The following is a 22,385-nucleotide window of genomic DNA, read 5'->3' as shown; positions in this document are numbered from 1 at the left end:
CCTCATTTTTAGAAAAGAATGCCACATATACCAGGGAACGTGTCTGGAGTTGTGCTGAGTCAGACATTTGTTGTGGGCTGTGATATATATATATATACACCTTTGCATCCTCACCATCAGTAAAGATCTGAAAATAATGATAGGTCCTGATTTCTTTTTTTTATTTGTTCCCCCTATTATTTATTTTTATTCCATATTTTCTACTCGTCTGTTGACAAGGTAGATAAAAGAAACATCAGACACAAGGTTTTCACAATCACATAGTCACGTTGTGAAAGCTGTATCATTATACAACCATCTTCAAGAAACATGGCTACTGGAACACAGCTCTACATTTTCAGGCAGTTTCCTCCAGCCTCTCCATTACATCTTGACTAACAAGGTGATACCTACTTAAAGCGTAAGAATAACCTCCAGGATAACCTCTCAACTCTGTTTGGAATCTCTCAGCCTTTGAGACTTTGTCTCATTTCACTCTTCCCCCTTTTGGTCAAGAAGGTTTTCTCAATCCCTTGATGCTGAGTCAGGTCTTGACTTCTTGAAGAAAGTCTCTTATATTTTGATGTCTGAGTTTATATAATCATGACCTTAGTTTCAAATAGCCAGGGAGCTGCTTTCTGAGTTTTTTTTACTGTCAAAGTTGTGGTTATTAAAAGTATTTTTTAGTTACTAAAAGAAATATCAATATTTCTCAAGTGGATTCTGATTTCAGAACATGACTTTTCCCCAGTTACAACTTTTTCATTAATGACTCCAAGTTCCTGATTTGGATACACCATGCATTATTTTTCCAAAATATGTTAAGAACTAAGAAGTGAACTCACAATGTTCACAAATAGATGTAAAAGATGGTTCAAGGTCGTGTCGTGAAGCTTATATTTTTTAATGTGGAGAGATCCTATCTTAGGACCTTAAGAAGAAGGCTTTTTTACTCCTTTGTGCACAAATCAAGTAGAGGCTTGAACAAGGCTAAGAACAAGAAAAAAGACAGAAAAACTACTAAAATTATCACAGAGCTCTAATAAACATTGCAGTCTGGACCTGCTTCCTGTAGTGGTAAAATTCCTAGGCAAAAGACCATATAATGTGAAGCATGCAATTAGGTGAATGAACCTTAAGGACACTATGTTGGGTGAAAGGGCAGAAAGAAAGAGACAAATATTTTCATGTCTCACTCATGAACTAACTGTAAGGTACAAATTTGGAGAATTGAAGGTTGCAGAGTTATTTGAATAGTGAATAAAAAATATTTGCAAAGTCCCCTTGGGAGAATGGTGAGAGGGGGGAGTATTCAACTTCCCCAAGTGAATTCCTGATATTCTCACAAGCAGTGGGGACAACCAAAGCAATAGGTTGAGCCCCCAATCTTGGGGTTTATTCATATGAAACTTAACTCCGCAAAGGATAGGCTAAGCCTACTTAAAACAAATGTTAAAATAAATTTAGGGGCAGGCCATGGTGGCTCAGCAGGCAAGAATGCTTACCTGCCATGCCGGAGGACCCGGGTTTGATTCCCGGTGCCTGCCCATGTAAAAAAAATAAATAAATAAAATAAATTTAGTAGAGTGAAATGCTGGTGATCATTGAGAAGGAGAGGGAGAGGGGATGATTTGTTGGATATTTTTTTTTTCTTTTCATTTCTTTTGCTGGATTGATGCAAATGTTCTGAGAGATGATCGTGGTGATGAATATACAACTACATGATGATATTGTGAGTTATTGTTTATATGCCAAGAATGGAATGATTACATGCTAAGAATGTTTGTGTTTGTATGTTGTTATGTTTAAAAAATTTTTTTTAATTAAAAAAAAAAGGAGGTAATGGAACCCAAGTCCAAGGCCAGCCTGGAGGTCCAGCCTCCTCTGCTGGTTGCAGCTAGTGAGGAACCTCCAGATCACGGCCCTCCACTGACAAGGCACCCTTTTAAGCAGCCATGCACGTGAAGCAGCTTTCCCCAAGCCAAGCTTTGGGGAATACAAATCTCACAAGATGATTGTGGGGTAAATAAAAAAAAGGCACTGTGAACAAATATGTCTTGGAGATTATGCTACTCTGTTGGAAAAATACCGTGCCGGTTAGCACATTAAAGGCTCTAAGATGTTCCACGGGGAAGAAAACAACAACAACAAAAAACGTAGGTTATCAAGTTGAGGCCTATTGTAAAGGTTCCTAGATTGTAAACTCTTTATAGCAGTCACATATATATTCAGGAGTTGTAACTGAGATTTTTAAATTCTGAGTGTGTAACCTGGTTATTTCCAAAAAACTTCAGGTATTTATGTGACACCTGAAACTAAGAGTTAGAGCACTGAAGCTATTAAAGTCAGCATTACTCCATACAGAGCTGTTTAAAAAGTTGAAAAAGTGATCGTACTTCAACTAGAGCTGTGAATGAAGGGATCTGGGTAGGACAAAGGTAAATTAGAATATTTTAAAACTTCCAACTTCTGTGTGAGACTAAAGGAAGAGATGTTTATTTGGTACAAAATGGTTATTTTGGCTAGTGCATTACCTAATTTTGGCTTGTATGGTCGGTTTCTTGAAAACCATAAGTACATCGAATCTTGATTAGGGCATGGAATCTTTTTGGTTTCTCCAGGTTAGTGTGATGCCTTGATATATCCCAGAGTAATTTGGGCGGAGAATTAAAAAGGATTTGCAAAGTCCCTTTGAAGGACTGGGTACAAAAGAGGAAATATTCAACTTCGCCATGTGGGGAATTCCTCATATTCTCACAAGTGGTGGGAACAACCAATTCAATAGGATGAACCCTGGATCTTTGGGGTTTGCCCCTATTAAGCTTCTTTCTGTAAAGGATAAGCTAAGCCTACTTAAAATTATACCCAAAAATCCCCCACAGAGAACCTGTTTCATTGCTTAGACGTGGCCTCTCTCTCTCTACATGTAAAGTCACCCCTCACTTCTCTGTGTGGAACATGACTCCCAGGGGAGTAAGTCTCCCTGGCAATGTGGGACAGAATTCCTGGGATGAGCTGGGACCCAGCCTCATGGGATTGAGAAACCCTTCTTGACCAAAAGGGGGAAGAGAGAAATGAGAGAAAGTTGCAGTGCCTGAGAGGTTTCAAACAGAATTAAGAGCCTATCCTGAAAGTTATTTTTATGCATTGTATAGATATCCTTTTTTAGTTTAAAATGTATTGGAGTGGCTAAAGGGAAATATCTGAAACTGTTGAGCTGTGTTCCAATAGTCTTGATTATTGAAGATGACTGTGTAATGATACAGCGTTTACAATATGACTGTGTGATTGTGAAAACCTTGTGTCTGATGCTCCCTTTATCCAGGGTATGGACAGATGAGTAAGAAAATAAAGATAAAAAAAAATAAATAGTAAAGGGGTATAAAGTTTTAAAAAAATTGGGTAGATTGAAATACTAGTGTCAGTGGGGGGGAGGGATAAGGGATATGGAATGTATGAGGTTTTTCTTTTTATTTCTTTTTCTGGAGCGATATACCTACTTTCAATAAAACTAAACACCTAATTGTATATTAAAATTACCAAGTCAGTAAATCTCTAGATAGACATGGCCTCTTGAAAACGGTCCTTAGCCATTTATGATCTGGTGGTGACTCCTATGCATTTTAAGGACTCCCGCCTGTCCCCAAGGTACATTTAAAAGGTAGTGTTCAAAAGCAGAGTCTCTGGATTGGAAAATCATTCAGGAGTGTTCTAGACTAGAGGTTAGGATTTTAGATTCTGACTTGTATTTCCATTGTGGACTCTGTTATTCTTGAGGGTCCTTTCTAGAAAAATAGAAATGTCAGTTTCAGTATACTTTAGAAAAAACTTGTTGCAATTACAAAATTATAGCATTAAAATAACAATGCTAGATTACTGTTCTAGTTTGCTAGCTGCTGGAATGCAATATACCAGAAACGGAATGGCTTTTAAAAACGGGAATTTAATGAGTTGCTAGTTTACAGTTCTAAGGCTGAGAAAATGTCCCAATTAAAATAAGTCTGAAGAAATGTCCAATCAAAGGCATCCAGGGAAAGATACCTTGGTTCAAGAAGGCCGATGAAGTTCAGGGTTTCTCTCTCAGGTGAGAAGGCACATGGCAAACACAGTCAGGGCTTCTCTCTCAGCTGGAAGGGCACGTGGCGAACATGGTGTCGTCTGCTAGCTTTCTCTTCTGTCTTCCTATTTCATGAAGCTCCCCGCGAGGGGTCTTCCTTCTTCATCTCCAAAGGTCGCTGACTGGTGGACTCTCTGCTTTGTAGTGTTGCTGTCTCTGAATCTCTTTCTCTTTTATAGGACTCCAGTAAACCAATCAAGACCCACTCAAATGGATGGAAACATGTCATCCCCTAATCCAGTTTAACAACCATTCTTGACTAAATCACATCAACCAGGGAGATGATCTCATTACAGTTTCAAATATACAGGATTGAATAAGGATTATTCTACCTTTAAGAAATGGGACTTATATCAAAACATGGCTTTTCTTAGGGGGCATACTTCCTTTCAAACCAGCACAATTACTGATCAAAAAGCAGAAAAAGATTCCTTTTTGTTATTAATTTTCTTCGCCTGGATTCTGATTGCAGCTATGCTAGAATATGGAGCTTTTTGTGTCTTTTGAACTCTTAAATGTTTGTGGACTCATGATAGCTTTGTTCAAAATCTCCTAAATTTTATCACTGCTTTAAATCCTTCTTGCCAAATTACCTTAAGTACTACACATTTTAATTTTGGAGTGTAATAAAAATGTAAATTTCCCACTAAGCAATTATCTTTGCAATATTTTTATACAGTATTACCTGAGATACATTTAGAATATTAGTTTATTTTTTCCCCATCTGGTCATAATTGAAATATGGGGAATGTTCTCATAAGAGAGCTCTTCCAATGATAAACTTTTTAAAAAAATTTATTTTCACAACTGATAATTAGAATCTATACTTTAGTGCAATTCTCTAGGCTCTTGACAGTCTACCATCCATGTTTCCTTTCTTAGCCTCAAGTAGAACTATTTATTTTACCTTAAACCAGCCTTTTTGCATTTGTGATTTTCCTCATGGTATCTCTTCTTTCTTCAGTGCTTTCCTCTTATTTTCTGTTGTAGTATAATAATAACTCACAATTTAATATTAGCCCACAACTTAATCTGGAGAAACCTTTTCCAGTTCTCCGTCACCTAACCCCAAGAAACAGAGAAACAAACTTCCCTACCTTCCATATCCATCCCTCTTGTCTGAATTTCGGTCACTCTCTTGCTTGCTCCTCTATTTGTCCATACTTATTGTGATCTAGACTATGTGTTGGGTACAGAAGATACTGTCTTTAAGAAAAACCTTGTCCTGTTCCTCATAGAGTTTACAATCTCCTGGGAAAGACAAGTGAGAAAAATGATAAAGTACCATGTAGTATGTTTGAAAACAGACATGTAACAATACACAGTGAGCCATGATAGAGATGCATAAAGAGAAACACAGAAACAGGGACACCTCCTCAGCCATGAAAATCAGGAAGTGCTTGTTAGGAGGAGGTCCTTCCTTGAGTTTATCCTGAAGGATAAGTAGCCAATATCTGTATACCAACCTTTTCCATACTTACTTGAGGAACTTTATAGATAAATGCATGTAATATAATAGACAAATAGAAGAAGAAATTACAGCAAGCACTAAGTAAATTAGAAATAGCCAAGTCAGGTAAGGTTAAGACATAAATACTTACTAGTTGGAATCTGCACAATTTGAGAGAATGTTGCAGGTTTGATTCTGAGTTTCTTAGTCATCTAAGCAGGGAGGGAGATGCAGTGGTTCTAACGTTGACAATTTCATAAGCTGGGGAAAAAACCCAAAAATCCTGTTTGCTCTGAAAATGTTCTTTACTGATACCAAAGATTAATTTATCAAAAGCCATGGAGGATATGAGATTTTACCCTACCTGCAAGCTAACAAGTTAGCTTGCCACAGTTTCAAAAGACATGAAACTTCTGGGTCAGAGACTGGGTTTCATGGATGCTTTCAAAAGACATGACATCTCTGAGTCAGAGGACTTTATTACTCACAACACAGTGTTCTTATTGGTGCCCTTGCCCCCCAAATCCAACAAGGAAGATGCAGAATCAGACCCAGGTGGATACTGGCAGTGGGTGTAGGTGTGTATCACAGCTAATGAACTCCATGCTTAGGAAACCTGAATCTTTTATAAATACCTGAAAGCAAACCTGCCCATCTTTTACTCTGGAGGGAGACAGTATCTTTATTATACTAGACAGCAAATCAACCTGTAATATCTCTATTTTCCAAGGCTATTCACTGTAGACACTTTTAAAAGATATTCTGGAACAGAGGTGTTAAGTGTCTCCTTTTGTGCATAAATGCAAGAAACCCATGGAAAATTATCTCCCAACACTCCCAAAGTGGTCACTGTCTTAAAGGTGTATTGCTGTATAACAAATTACCCCCATACCTGCACCCCATCCCAGATTTAGCAGCTTAAAACAACAAACTTTATTGTCTCACAGTGTTTGAGAGGCTGGAATTGAGGAGTGCCTTAACCAGGATCAGATTCTCTCATGAGGATACAGTCAAGTGCCGGTCAGAGCTGCCATCATGTGCAGGCTCACTCAGGTGGCCCTTCACACACCTTGGTTCCTTACTGCTGTTTACAGAGGCCACAGTTCCTTGCCATATGCGCCTTTCATCAAGTTTGTTCACAATTTAGCAGCTAGCTTACTTGAATGAGAGGTGGACAGACACCTAGGTTGGAAGCCCTAGTCTTTTATCACCTAATCTTGGAAAGTGACATTGAACTTAAGTGTTGAATGTCTCAATTCTTTTATAAGAGTATGTTAATATGTGAAAACTGTTAATAAAAGGATGAGTTAATGTCTATTTTTGACATTTGACAGCTTTAAATTATCATCATATCTGGAGTAACAGAAGCCTTTTACTAAATGTGCTATCCTGATGACTTACTTTACACTGGGCCCATGAGTTTATGTCTCAAACAACTGTGGGCATTACCCTTTACCCTATCTGGCCTGCTGACTTAATGCGTCATTAGTCACAAAGGATTTGGATAGTGGTAGAACAGCAGTAAACACTATAAGGCACTTAATAGATGCTCAGTTGGAACTCCCTTAGTTCCAACTAAGGGAGTTCAGTTGGAACAAGTACCCAGAAAGATTACTACCTTGATCAGAGTCACGTAGTAAATGATAGTAGTATCAGTGTTCCTGAATCCAACCACAAACTTGTAAAAGTAATTGACAGTTGGGAAGGGCTTGGAATTATTTATCATCTTTTATATTAATGTTTCTAGTAGTCAGTGTTGCTCACTCTGTGGACTCTAATCTCTGTAGCTCCACAGCAAAAATTATTTTTTCCTGCATTTATCATATTAATTGACCCTCAAATAATATTCATTGCCTCTTTAGGTCATAGATAAATGGGACTCTGGTCTTTTTGAGACATTACCCCTCTGTGCTGATATTCCCTCTCAACATGGCTCACATTCATTTATGTTACAGGGAATATTTGTAATAGCAGAGATTAATTTACATTCAAAAGTATTTAAGTAACAATGATTTCTTTCTGAGTGCCTTTGAATCTCCCCAGTCTGAAGGGCATTTAATAGTTGTGTTAGAATCTTTGTTATTGCTTATTTATTTGTGTGGTTATGAGGACTCTATTCCCTTAGTCCTGCTGTCTTTTGATATTTAGTAGTAGTTTTAACATTTCTACTGGTGTTTTTGATAGACAATTTCCAATTCAGTCAATAATTTTGCTATCTTGAATTGAGAGAATAGTTATCTAAAATTGCAGACCTTTACATAATTTTTTAAAGTTAACAAGCAGTAGTAAATATTTTGCTCAAAAACAAATGCAACAAAAAATCTTTTGTGCAGAAACACCCTTTTTGAGTAACAGAGATGATGTGAATGAGACAAAATTAATTCTGCTTCATCTGTATATTTATTTTATCTCAACTAATAGTTAAGCACACAGTGGGTTTTTAATTTATTCCAGAGTTTTTCTCTGTTTATTCACAACACATGCACTTAGTTCATATTAGAAATCCTAGCCATAGAGGGAAGCTAATAGGTCAATACTAAAACATGGTATGTAAGAAAGAGTACAGTTGCTAGTATCTGGCAGATAACAATTCTAATTCTAAATCTAATGCTTACTTCATCGGTAACACTGGACTGTAATGCATAACCTCTGTAAATTTCTTTTTCCCCTTCTTTGTTCAGTAGGAATGATAACTTATCTCTCAGTATTGTTTGCTTCAAATGCCAAGAACCTAGAACTGGGCCCTGAACAGGTTTTTGCTTATTTATTTTTCTTCTTAGCCATTTTTTAGAGTTAGCTTTTGAAAACTTTGTGTTCCCAACCTTCGTTATCTGTCCATGTTGCAGAGTCTCTCTCCTCTATCCATCCCAGTAGCTGGAATTAGTTTTCATCTACTGTGCTCTGCCTAATTCTCTAGTCAAAACTCCTCTGACCAGCTCGCCTTTGGGAGGAGAAAATGAGCAAGAATGGCCAAAATGACATTTTCTTAGGAAAATTCTGAAACCTGTAGAAGGGTTGAAGGAATAGTATAATGAATACCTGCCATTTCTTTCATTTAGATCAAAGAATTGCTAGTATTTCTTTTGCTGTATCATTTAAAAGGAAGTTGCAGACATGGGACACTTTACTCCTAACATCTTCAGCCAACATCTAAGGAGGAAGGGATTCTCATATTATACAGCCATCATATTAATATTATACCCTAGTAAAATTAATAATTCCATAATATCATCTGTTTACTTTATTGTCTCAAGAATTTATTTTGCACCTTTATTTTTTTCTTTTTAAATCTAGGATCCAATCATGGTTTACTCTTATAATTTGTTCATATATTTCGAGGAATATTTGATCTATGTGCTGTGCTCTCTACCACCTCTCCTCAGTTCCATGGTATGAACCAGTTGTCTTTTTAGACTGTTTCAAATTCTGGATTGCTTGATTCTTCTTGGTGTCAGTTGTTTCCTCTATCTTCTGTACTTAGTACTGCAAACTGGAATTTATGTCTCGAGGCTTGGTTAAATTCAGATTAAAAATTTTTGGCCACTAACACTTTTTTTTTTTAATTAATTAACAGAAAAAAAAAAGAAATTAACCCAACATTTAGAAATCATACCATTCTACATATGCAATCAGTAATTCTTAACATCATCACATAGTTGCATGATCATCGTTTCTTAGTACATTTGCATCGGTTTAGAAGAACTAGCGACACACCAGACAAAGATATAGAATGTTAATATAGAGAAAAGAAATAAAAGTAATAATAATAATTAAAAAAAACCCACTAACTTTAAAGGTAATGCTGTATATTTCATATTCCATCAAAAGACACATAATTTCAGGTTGTCTCGCTATTAGTATTTTAGTCACTGTGAAGTGTTGACTGCCAAATCTCTTCATTGTAAAGTCTGTTTGTTCCTTTGCAATTGCCAGGTATTCTGTAGGACTGTTACTTTGGTCAACTGCATGGTCAACTGTGTGTTCCCTATATAAATTTGACCTAAAACTTTTATTATTCACTGATCATCCTTGGCCAAGTCAATTAAACTGTGAGTTGAAAAAATGGTAATTTTTCTATTTTTGTCACTTTCTCCATTTATTAACTGTCATTCTTCTGGGAGGAAGAGCTCCCATAATTTTTCAGTTTTCAGTATGGATTTTGGTATTTTATTTATTCAATGTGTTATAATCTGTTTCAGATATTATTCTTTCTTAATGCTCAAATTGTCGCAAATATGGTCTTTGGAAACCCTTCAAGCTGTCTACTTTTGGTCTGAATGACCAATTTATCTTAGCATTTTGTTGCTCTCTGGTACAGTGTGGTATCCCAGGCTCACCTTAAGCTTTTCCAATGTCAGTCCATTGTTCCATGGAGACTGATTTCTTTTGTTAGGGAATGCCGTATATAGATGTGGTGCTCTTACTATTTCAGAGACATCATAAATAATGAGGCCCTGTCAGAAGACAAGGAATAAATATTTGTTAATAAATATTTTGCACTATTTATAGTGCAAGGAAGTAAATACTTTAAATGAATTCATAATGTTTCCAGTTTATATGGAAAAGTTTTTAGGAAATTTTATATTTTCACTCTTTTGCACTGAAAATCATTAATATATGTTATATAAATACCTTATGTTTACTTATTTTTATGTTATTTTATATTATACTGGTATTAGTAAACATTTACTTAGTTTATCTTGTAATATAAATAGAATATTTCAAAATAATATTATTATTATTATTAACAATAAACCTACTGGGTAAAGTTTAAGATTTCTTTGCTGTTCTTTTTGTCCTTAGAATATCTCCCCAAACTGAATGGTCTATGAAGTTGTCCTTTTGTAGAAATACAAATTGATTTTATATATCCTAAAATGTTTTTTTTTGATGGAGAGACATGGTGTTTAATACATACATATTGGCAAACCATCAAAAAAGTCTCCTTAGTTTCTCTGGATATCATGTTTCAATTTTTCATTTCATCAGGTCTTATTTCTAACCAATCAGTGTAACCAAGAAGGAATTTGTATTTAGAATATATGAGTACCTACAGATTAATAATAAAATGATCAAGAAACCCATTAGAAAAATGGTCAAAAGTGCTATGTAGGTATTTCACATTAAAAAAACAATAACATGACTAGCCAAAATAAACAGCTCTGTTTGAAATCTCTCAGCCACTGAAACTTTTTGTCTTGTTTCTCTCTTCCCCATTGTGGTTATGAAGACTTTCTCAATCCCATGATGCCAGGTTCCGGCTCATCCCGGGATTTCTGTCCCATGTTGCCAGGGAGATTTACACTCCTCAGAGTCATGTCCCGTGTTGAGGGGGAGGGCAAAAAATTCTCATGCTGAATTGGCTTATAGATAGAGGGCACATCTGAGCAACAGAAAGGTTCTCTGGGGTTAACTTCTAAGGTCTAATTATAAGTAGGCTTAGCCTATCCTTTGCAGGAATAAGTTTTGTAGGGGTGAATTCCAAGATCGAGGGCTCCAGCCCCTTGATCTGGTTGTCCCCACTACTTGCAAGAATATAAGAAATTCTCCAAACAGGGAAGTTGAGAATATTTATTCCTTCCTCCCCAGTCCCCCAAGGGGCTGCAAATATTTCTTTATCTGTTTATGACCACATTACTCCTGGATTTATCAGGCATCACACTAACCTGGACAGCCCCATAAGATCTTATTATGCCCTATTCAAGATTCCATGTACCTGTGCTATTCAGCTAACTGCTACTTTTTAATTATCTTTTCAATATACTCTGGATGTATCTGGGCATTACATTAAGCTATACAGAATTACAAGCCCTCATTCCCATTCTGGGCTCCATGTGCTTGGGTTTTTAAATGACCTATCCATACTGGTTGAGTTATATTATGTGCTATAGAAAATTTAGGTTTTGGACAAAATAAGCCTCTCTTCCTTTGATCTTATACAGTAGGTGAAATTCTAAAATACAGACTGTTCTCCTTATCCCTGTTTTCTGATTTACCTTAGTCCCAGTCCAGTCGGCTTTGTTCTTATCTCTAATTGAAGTCTAATCTCTTTTTCAGTTTCTTTAGCAATTGTTGTATGTAGCAATGCTGACTTTTGAACCTGCAGAATGCCAACGCTGAGTCTCAGGTGTCACACAGGTACACAGAGTTCCAGGGAAATACTAGGTTATCCATATATAGCACACCCTCTCAAAATCTAGCAATAACAATTACAGTTCCCAACTAAATGTGGCTGCTATAAGATCTTACAATGTAGGCCCCCATTTCTTATAAGTATTTCCTAAATGATACTATACAATACTTGCCTTTTGGTTTCTGGCTTATTTTGCATCACATAATGTCTTCCAGGTTCATTGGAAGATGTTCATTGTATGTCTCACGACTTCATTCCTTTCTGTAGCTGCACAGTATTCGATCATATGTATACACCATGGTTTGCCATTCTGCTTCTTAGTCAGTGTATCCTTGAACCACCTCTGTCCATTGAATATCATGTACAATGTCTAACTCAGCAGTATATGTCTCATATTATCCTCACTTAATGGTATAATCAATATTCTCAGTTTTAGACAATTTTCATTGCTCCAAAGACAAAAGTAACTGATAAATATACCCTCACCAAATGGAAAATCCAAACTTCCACTTCGCTCTTGTCCTTCTCCCCCATTTACCCCTGGTATTGCTGTGGTACTCTTGCTGTCTTCCTGTTAAATATAACTCACAGTATGCAATAGTAGTTTTCTCCCTATACCTTGATGTTATAAACTCTTTGTACAAGATTCACACCTTTGAAGTAATTCATGCAAGAACTTATTCATATTAATAGTGTTAATCAATGGGATACATGGCTTTATACAACCCCTTTCAATCATGTTCATCTTCAATATGGCAATATTACTTATAGACTCACTAATGTACTGCCTTCTCTTCTATCCATTACCTTACTAATGTTTAACCTCACTAGCTAATCATTCACCCATCTCTAGCATTTGTGTATCTCTAGGTCCCCTATATTGTGTCTTATAAGTCTCTGAGTTTACCTTTACCAAGGTCATAAAAGCGAAATCATATAGTATCTATCCTTTTGTGTATGGCTTTTTCACTCAGCATTATGTCGTCAAGGCTCATCCATGTTGTCATGTGCTTCATGTGCTTCAAGACTTTCAACTGAGAAGAAAGGAAAGGTTGTTTGGAGATAGCAAGAGCTAGTGCACTCCTAGATATACACCTAGACTTAAATATAAAGCATAAAATTGTGCTTATAGAGTGCTGGATGGTTTGTTGCTATTTTAAATTAAATTAAAATGAGCAGAAAGTCTAATAGGAAGGCCTAAAATATTTTTCTCCTAATGAAAGCTATTCCTGGGAAAAAACATTATATTGCTAAATATCTTTTAATATGGTTGTATTATTTAGAACTGTTCTTAGTGACATTGTGGATAGGTAAAGAAAGATTTGAAATGCTATTACTCTTTTTCTGAAAATTAAAAACTTTTTTTTTTCTTTAATAAAAGGTGGCTATCATCCAGTAAAAATAGGAGACCTCTTCAATGGCCGGTATCATGTTATTAGGAAGCTAGGATGGGGACACTTCTCTACTGTCTGGCTGTGCTGGGATATGCAGTAAGTGTTCTTTGTCATTTGTACAATTGTGGTTACTGGTTTATTTCAACATCTTTCTTTTCTAAGAAAGCATGGCTGTGGGACACACCTACTTCTGTTGTTGCATGTAAAGTACTGCTTAGCACAGGCATGTTTCCTTTAGCCACACTCTTGTTTTTAGTTCTCAGTTTGAAGTTCATTCGCCTGGTATCTTAAAATGTTAACTTCTTTCTAACTTTGATTTTAAAGCTTGTTCACTGGAGTTGTTTTATATTGGGGTCATATGGTTTTAAATAATTCATCTATATCAGAAAAACATTCAAATAGGAAATATTAATGCATAGTCTTTTGAAAGTAGGGGTTTCTGGCCTTTTTATTTTTTTCAACCATGGCATGTTAAGAACCAGTGTTGCTACCCAGTACACGAGTACATGTGTATATGTATATGAACTGAAACAAAATGTGTCAGAAGAAAATACTCACCCTTAGTATAATTGACTTTGATATTTTCCCAATCTACTTAATTAATTATTAGGAAAAGAAAAGACAGAACAAAGGAGCAAAACAAAAAAATAGATCACCTTGACCTGTGGACCCACTAGGTTAATTGTGGCCCCATAGTTTGAAAAGTACTATTTTAAGGAAAGTGTATTGAAAGTTCCTATCTACTGGATAGATCACATTATAATGATCATTTCCTTTGTTGGTACTATTTAAAATATGTATTTTTTTTTAAGGGGGAAAAGATTTGTTGCAATGAAAGTTGTAAAAAGTGCCCAGCATTATACAGAGACAGCTTTGGATGAAATAAAATTGCTCAAATGTGTAAGTACTGAAAAATGTGAATGACAGAAAAGTTAATGACTCAAAATCTTACTGGAGGATGTTCCTGGGTAATATTAATTAAACTTGATTTATTTTTTCATAAGTTCAAATGCTGAATCTTTTACTTTAAAAACTTTACTTTTATGATCCTGGACTGGATCTAGTAATGGAGGAGAAAATGCCCAAAAGGCCATTAGTGGGACATTTGAAAAAATCAGACTATAGACTGTATACATTAAATCAATGTTAAATTTCTTGAACTTGATAGCTGTATGTAATGTGTTTATATAAGTGAATATCCTTTTTCATAGGAAATACACATGGATGTATTTGGTGATATAAAAACATGATGCATGCAGCTTACTCTTAAATGTTTAGGAAATAGAATGATATAACAATTGTGATAAAATGTTACAGATGGGTAAATCCTGGGTATCTAGATAGGGAAGGTACATTAGTGTTCTCTGATTATTTCTGTATTATTTTTGCAACTTTCTTGTAACTTTGAGATAATTTCAAAATAAGAAGCTAAAAGAAATCACTTTTACATGCTCAAAATTATAAAATATTGCTGAGAAATTAAAGAAGACCTAAATAAATAGAAAGACAACCTGTGTTCATGACTAGGAGGACTTAATATTGAGATATTAGTTCTACCCAAAGCAATTTATAGATTCAGTGAAGTTCCTATCAGAATTCTAACAGTTCTCTTTTCAGAACTGAAAAGCCTGTTCTCACAGTCATGGAATGGCAAGGAACTCTGAATAGCCAAAACATTCTTGAAAGAACCGCAAAGTTGGGGGACTCACACTTGCCCATTTTAAAACTTTGTATAAAGCAACAGTAATCAAAACAGTGTGGAACATAAAGATGGATAAATAAACTAATGGGATAGACTTGAAAGTTCAGAAATAGACCCACCTTATGTATGGCCAATTGATTTTAGACAAGGGTACCAACTTCATTGAGAGGGGAAAAAAAAGAGTCTCTTCAACAGATGGTTCTAGAACAACTGGTTTTCCAAATACAAAATAATGAAGTTAGACTTCTTCCTCATACCATATAAAAATTAACTCAAAATGGATCAATGACCTAAATATAAATGCTAAAACCATAAATCTCTTAGAAGAAAACATAGGGGTCCATCTTCATGACCTTGGATTTGACATTGAGTGCTTAGCTATGATACTAAGAGCACAAGTAACAAAAACATAAATAAATAAATTGAACTTCATCAAATTAAAAACTTTTTTTTTTGCATGGGCAGGCACTGGGAATCGAACCCGCATCTCTGGCATGGCAGGCGAGAACTCTGCCTGCTGAGCCACCGTGGCCTGCCCCAAATTAAAAACTTTTATGCATCAAAGGGCATTATGAAGATGGTGAAAAGACAACTGACAAAATAGGGGGAAATAATTGCAAACCATTCATCTAGTAAGAGTTTAATATCTGGAATATATGAAGAACCTCTATAACTCAATGATAAAAAGAGGAACACCCCATTTTAAAATTGAGCAAAGGGCTTCACTAGATGTTTCCTCAAAAACAATGGCCAATAATTTTTGGCACATGAAAAGATTCTCAACATCGTTAATCATTAGGAAAATGCAAATCAGAACTACAGTGAGATACCCCTTCACATCCACCAGGAAGACTACTTTCAAAAAAATGGAAAATAACAAATGTGGGTGAGGATGTAGAGAAATTGGCACCCTTGTACATTGCTGGTGGAGATGTAAAATAGTGCAGCCTCTTTGAAAAACAATTTGGTGGTTCCTAAGAAAGTTAAATATGGAATTACCATATGGCCCAGCAATTCTAGGTTTATACCTGTAAGAATTGAAAAGATGGAATCAAACAGATCTTTGTATACCTGTGCTTATAGCAGCATTACTCACAGTAGCCAAAAGGTGGAAACAACCGAAGTGTCCATCAACAGATGAATGGATAAACAAAGTGCAGGCTATATATTGAATAGAACATTAGTCAGCCACTAAAAAGCATGAAGTACATGCTGCTACACAAAAGAACCTTAAAAACATGTTCAGTGAACTAGATACACATATTGTATGATTACACTTCTATGAGTTATCTATGAATAAGCAAATTCATAGAGACAGAAGGTGGATTAGAGGTTATTATAGGGGAATGGGTAGTTACTGCTTAATGGGTACAGTGTTTCTGTTTGGGATGATGAAAACGACTTGGAAATGGTTAGTTGTGACATTTTCACAGCATTATGAATGTAATTAATGCCACTGAATTGTAGAGTTGATAGTTAAAATGGCAAATTTTATGTTATTGTATTTTATCACAATAAAAATTTTTAAAAAGTAGACCAAAAAGATACCTTTGATTTTATTATAAACAATTTAGGTTTATATAATGGAAATAATTTTCCATCTTAATCTTTTCTGTTTTTGCATTTCTCTTTGTTTGCATAGGTTCGAGAAAGTGATCCCGGTGACCCAAATAAAGACATGGTAGTACAGCTAATTGATGACTTCAAGATTTCAGGCATGAATGGAATACGTATCCTTTCTGAGAAATCTTTTATTACCTGATGGATGGATTATAAAATATTTTCTCTTTATACTCCAAACAGTGGAAATATGACTAGCCCTGTATATAGTTCTTGAATTGTATATATAAAGGCCTTGCCAAGTTTTTGATGTAGAGGCATTTATTTTTAAAAATTTATGAAATTTTGTATTTTAGCATGGAAATTAATATTTTTCCCTTTAGTTTTCATGAAGTTAATCTTTGTGGTGTAAGCAGAAGCTTAGATCAGACTTCTTTTTCCTTGAAATGTTTTAAAATTAGTACATAAGAGCAATGTGTACTCAAATGGCTACAAAACATCACGTGAAGTTGAAACTTCTGTTAAGGCAGCAAAAGGAAAACTGTTCTGCTAATGTCTATGTAGAAAAACTGCATTTATGTACCATTAATACTATACAGTACTAAATTCTGTTTCCAAATGATAGAACATATAATTGTCCCTACAGAGGATCGTCATTCTGCCAGGTGAATATGGAAGTATTTTGGTTTCATTTCATTTATTTTACTCCCAATTTATCCACTTTGGAACAAAAGCCTGGTACATTTTCTGTACTAGTTTTTAAGTCCAACATAAGCCAGTGTTTTGGAAGAGACCTCCCTTATTTTTTTAAAAATTGCTTAATTATGAGCATTTTCAAACATGCATAAAAGTAGAGAGACTAGTACAGTGGCTTTATAAGTCTATCCTTTCTCGCTAAATTATTTATTTATTTATTTTTATTATAAACCATGATCAAGTGTGTTTTATCCAAGGTATGCAAGGGAGATTCAACATAAAAGATCAAGTAATGTAATATACCACTTTAAAAAAGCAAAGGGTAAAAACACATGATCATCTTAATTGACACAGAAAAAGTATTTGACAAAATACAGAATCATTTCTTGATAAAAATACTTAGGAAAAAAAGGAATAGAAGGAAACTCCTTTAACTAGATAAAGGGTGTATATGAAAACCCACTACTAACATGATACTCAGTGGTGAAAGCCTAAAATTTTTCCCTCTGTGATCTGGAACAAAACATATGTGCCCGCAACCATGACCATTATTCAATATTGTATTAGAAGTTCTAGCCAGAGTATTTAGGGAAGAAAAAGAAATAATGTGTGTTCAATTGGAAAGAAAAAGTGAAACTTTTGCTATTTGCAGATAACTTGATTGTATTTATAGAATGTCTTGAAAAATTAGGAACAGGGCTACTAAAGCTCATAAGTGAATTCTTGCTGAATTGTTTATTTTTTACATGGCAGGCACCGGGAATTGAATCTGGTCTCCAGTATGGCAGGTGAGAACTCTGCCACTGAGCCACCATTGCCCGCCCTGCTGAATTATTTTTAAATCAGATTCTAGACATCATGTCTTTTCACCTCTGCAAATGTCAGTTTGCATCTTTTAAAGTTTATGGGAAAAAATGTATGGACTTTTTTTTTTTACATAACCCTAAAGCCGTTAATTCACCCTGTAGCATTAATAACAATTCCTTGGTACCTCCTTATTGCAAAAATAACTTTTTAAAGATTCTTTTGAATCACAGTTTGGCAAAGTTGTTTTCTCCTAAATCTCTCCCAATCTAGAACATTCTCCTCTCTCCCCTGTAAGTTTATATTAATTTACTTTATTTTACATTTTTCTCTTTTTCATTAATGATGATGCAGACGATTTGTTTTCTCAAAAAGAAATTGCCCTGATGGGAATTAATGAGTCTCTGAAAGTGAAAGAATTTCTTGTGTGGTGGTAGAATTAGGTGTGCTTCCTGCTTTTTAAATGGAGGCCTTGGTCTTAATTCTACATCCTGTTAGAAAAGATGTGTTTTAGCACAAAAGATAAGAAAGACCATTAACTAATTTTAATTAATTAATTAATTTTGATTGGGCTGCTTTTAGGTTGTTTGGGTGCCTGTTAGTTATTGGGATTGTAGAAGGAGGTTATTGGGGGTTGTGGAACGGAGCATCTGTCTACCGTATTCTCCTTCCACCTGGGGAATTGTTAAGGGTAGCCCAGAGGAATAAAGACAGACAGCAAAATACGCTTATAGCTCAGAGCTGACACACTGCACAAGTAGGGAGAAGGGATTAGTGTCTTTAGTTTCCAGAATATTCTTTCCATATTTTCATATTGGGTCCTTTAAGATAGCCAGCCCTTGGTGTGCTTGGGTTGGGGTAAGCAATACCTTTATTTTCCAAGATTCAGGAATATTGGACTGTTCAGAACCGTATAGCTCATGAGTGCCAAGGGTGTGTCAAAAACCACTGTCGATACTACCTGCTGATAGAACAATAATAGAAGTATGCTGAATGAAGCTGAATATAAGTATGGTTGAGGGAGAAAACTGGGAGTATGTATGAAGCCAGAAGAAAAGATGGAAGATAAAGACTGAGACGGTATTAGTTAGGAATGCCTATGGTGATTAAATGTATAAATATTAAAAAGCTTAAAAAAAAACATTTTTGCATGAGGAAAGACAAATGAATGTCATCATTGTAAGGTGTTAAAAATGGATGGTATATAGAAAAAAAACAGTTAATGCAAGCTAGGGTCTGTAGTCAACAGTACCATTGTAATATGCTTCCACTGAATTTAACAAAGGCATTATGCCAGAACTAAATGTTAGTAAGTGGGTGGGGGGGCCTGGAGGAGGGGTAGAATTCCTTGTGGATGAAAAGGAAATGTTTTCATACAGACTTCGGTGGTGAAGGTGTGTCTATTTTAGTTGGATTGCATGATATGCAAGTGAACAGACTAAAAATGAACAGAGAGAAAGAAGTGCTAGAAAAAATGTGGAGAAAGAGATGAACCTATTCATTGTTGGAGGGAAACTAAGAGGTGCAGCCCCTCAGGAGGGCAGTATGGTGTGGTGGGTGTGCTATATGATCTTGCAGCCCTGTTGCTAGGTTTATACCTGGAGGAACTGAGAGTGGGGATAGAAATTGACATTTGTACACTGGTGTTTATGGCGTCAGTGTTCATGATTCACAATAGATGTAGGTGGCCTAAGGGTACAATACTGAGGAATGGAAGGGGAAACTGTGGTGTTTATATACAATGGGCAACTGAGGGGCTACAAGAAGGAATGAAGTTGTGAGGCATGCAACTAGGTGAATGAACCTTAAGTATAGTATGTTGAATGTAAGGTCAGAAACAACAAGACAAATATTATCATGCCTCACTCATATAATGTCCAAACTCAGAGAATCGAAAGCATGAGTTATCAGGTTGGGGTCTGTTGTAAAGGGTCCTAGAGTGTAAGCACTCAGAGCAGTCATATATATTTAGGAGTCGTAATTGATATTTCTAAATTCTGAGATACTGAGCTGTTTATATATAACCTGGCCATTCCCTGAAACTTCAAGTATTTATGTGATACCTAAGACTCAGAGTTAGAGCACTGAATTTGTGAAAGTCAGCAGCTGTTTAAAAAGCTGAAGAAGTGATCAGACTTCAACTAGAGCTATGAATGAAGCTTATCTGAATAGGACTAAGGTAAATCAGAATATTGGGTAAAAGATGATATGGTCCGTATTTTCAAACTTCAACCTCTGTGCGAGACCAAAGGGAGAGATGTTTGTTTGGTTCAAATTTATATTTTGGATAGCGCATTGTCTAATTTAACTTGTATAGTCAGTTTCCTTGAACATCATAATTACATGGATTCTTGAATAAGGTATGAGATCTTGTTGGTTTCTCCAGGTTAGTGTGATGTCACAAAATATCCCAGAGTAATTTGGGCAGAGAATAAAAAAGTATTTGTAGAGTCCCCTTGGGGGACTGGGGAGAAAGGAGGAAATATTCAACCATCTGGGGAATGCCTGTTATTCTTGCAAGCAGTGGGGCAACCAATTCGATAGTCTGAGCTCTCAATTTTGGGGCTTGCCCTATAAAGCTTATTCCTGCAAAAGATGATCTAAGCCTACTTATAATTTTGCCTAAGAGTCACTTCCAGAGAACCTCTTTTGTTGTTCAGTTGTGGCAACAAGTTTCACCTAGTTACTCAGCAAGTTGTGGTCTTGCTATCTAAGCCAACTTGGCAGGTGAACTCACTGCCCTCCCCCCTACATGGGACATAACTCCCAGGGGTATAAATATCCCTTGTAATGTGGGACCTGTCTCCCAAGGATGACCTGGGACCTGGCATCATAGGAATGAGAAAGCCTTCTTGACCATAAGGGGAAAGAGAGAAATGAAACAAAATAGTTTCAGTGGCTGAGAGATTTCAAACAGAGTTGAGAAGTTATCCTGGAGGTTATTCTTATGCATTATATAGCTATCCCTTTTTAGTTTATGGTATATTGGAGTGGCTAGAGGGAAGTATCTGAAACTGTTCAGCAGTATTCCAGTAGCCTTGATTCTGTTTTTTTTTAATTGAGAAATCTTTATACAAATACTTTCTATACATAGTGCACAATCAGTGCCTCACAATATCACATTGTTGTGCATTCATCACCACAATCATTTCTTAGAACTTTTGCATCATTCCAGAAAAAGAAATAAGAAACAAGCAAGGCGGGCCACAGTGGCTCAGCAGGCAGAGTTCTTGCCTGCCATGCCGGAAACCTGGGTTCAATTCCTGGTTCCTGCCCATGTAAAAAAAGTTAAAAGCAAAAATTCGCCATACCTACCACCCACCTTACTCCTCCCTCTTATTTACCCCTAGTGTTTCTATCTACTCGATTTATTTTACCCTTTGTCTCCCCATTACTTATTTATTTTTATCCTTATTTTTTGCTCGTCTGTCCATACCCTAGATATAAGGACAGTCAGACACAGGTTCTCACAATCACACAGTCACATTGTAAAAGTTATATCTTTATACAGTCGTTTTCAAGAATCTAGGCTACTGGAACACAGTTTCAGGTACTTCTCTTTGCCACTCCAATACACCATAAACTAAAAAGGAATATCTATACAATGCATCGGAATAACCTGCAGGTTAACCTCTTGACTCTGAAGAGTCTCTTCAGCCACTGAAACTTAATTTTGTCTCATTTCTCTCTTCCCCTTTTTGGTCAAGAAGACTTTCTCAGTCTCTTAATGCCAGGTCCTGGCTTATCCCACGCTTTTTATACCACATTGCCAGGGAGATTTATACCCCTGGGACTCATGTCCCATGTAGGAGGAAAGATAGTGAGTTCACATGCTGAGTTGGCTTAGAGAGAGAAGCCACATCTGAGAACAAAAGAGGTGCTCTGGGGGTCACTCTTAGGCCTAATTTTAAGTAGGTTTAGCCTATCCTTTGTAGGAATAAGTTTCATAGGGGCTAACCCCAAGATTAAGGAATAGCTTTGATTCTTGAAGAGGACTGTATAACTATAGTTAAATAGCTTTTTACAATGTGATCGTGTATATTGAGAAAAACCTTGTGTCTGATGCCCCTTTTATCTATCCAGGGTATGGATAGATGAGTAAAAATATATGGATAAAAAATAAATAATAGGGGGAGATAAAGGTTAAAAAATGGGTAGCTTGAAATACTGTTGGTCAATGAGAGGGAGGGGTAAGATGTATGGTAAGTATGAGACTTTTTTCTCCTTTTTCTAGAGTAATATAAATGTTCTAAAGATGATCACGGTGAAGAATACACAACTATGTGATCATACTGTGAGTCATTTATTGTATCATATGGTTGGACTGTATGTGTGTGAAGATTCCTCAATAAAAATATTAAAGCAAAGCAAAACAAAAGAACCAGTTTCTTCTTGCTTCTTTTGATCTTTTTTCTTTCCTTTATATCATGTTTTGACAGATTATGCATTTTAATATTTGACCTTCTCAAGTGCCAGCAACATGAGTACAAGATCTCCCAAGTTCAACTCCAGAATAATATCTAGTCTGCATCTACTAAGATATGATACCT

At 35.9% G+C, this 22,385-nt stretch overlaps 1 protein-coding gene across 21 annotated transcripts in view; it reads left to right on the top strand.

Moving 5' to 3' along the window:
* SRPK2 (SRSF protein kinase 2) overlaps positions 1-22,385 on the top strand; it is a 341,198-nt gene that overhangs the window by 250,429 nt on the left and 68,384 nt on the right. For all 21 annotated transcript variants that reach the window (XR_013175857.1, XM_077159835.1, XM_077160609.1 and 18 more), the window contains 3 exons: positions 13,061-13,169; positions 13,886-13,973; positions 16,418-16,505. Coding sequence is in view for 20 of the 21 variants with exons in the window: in XM_077159835.1 (XP_077015950.1) it covers positions 13,061-13,169; positions 13,886-13,973; positions 16,418-16,505 (285 nt within the window). In the remaining variant the exon portion in view is untranslated. The remainder of the gene's footprint in view (positions 1-13,060; positions 13,170-13,885; positions 13,974-16,417; positions 16,506-22,385) is intronic.

Source organism: Tamandua tetradactyla, chromosome 1 (assembly GCF_023851605.1).
Source record: "Tamandua tetradactyla isolate mTamTet1 chromosome 1, mTamTet1.pri, whole genome shotgun sequence".
Classification (NCBI taxonomy): domain Eukaryota; kingdom Metazoa; phylum Chordata; class Mammalia; order Pilosa; family Myrmecophagidae; genus Tamandua; species Tamandua tetradactyla.
Note: the sequence above shows the minus strand (reverse complement) of the source record. Positions and strands in the feature narration are given on the sequence as shown.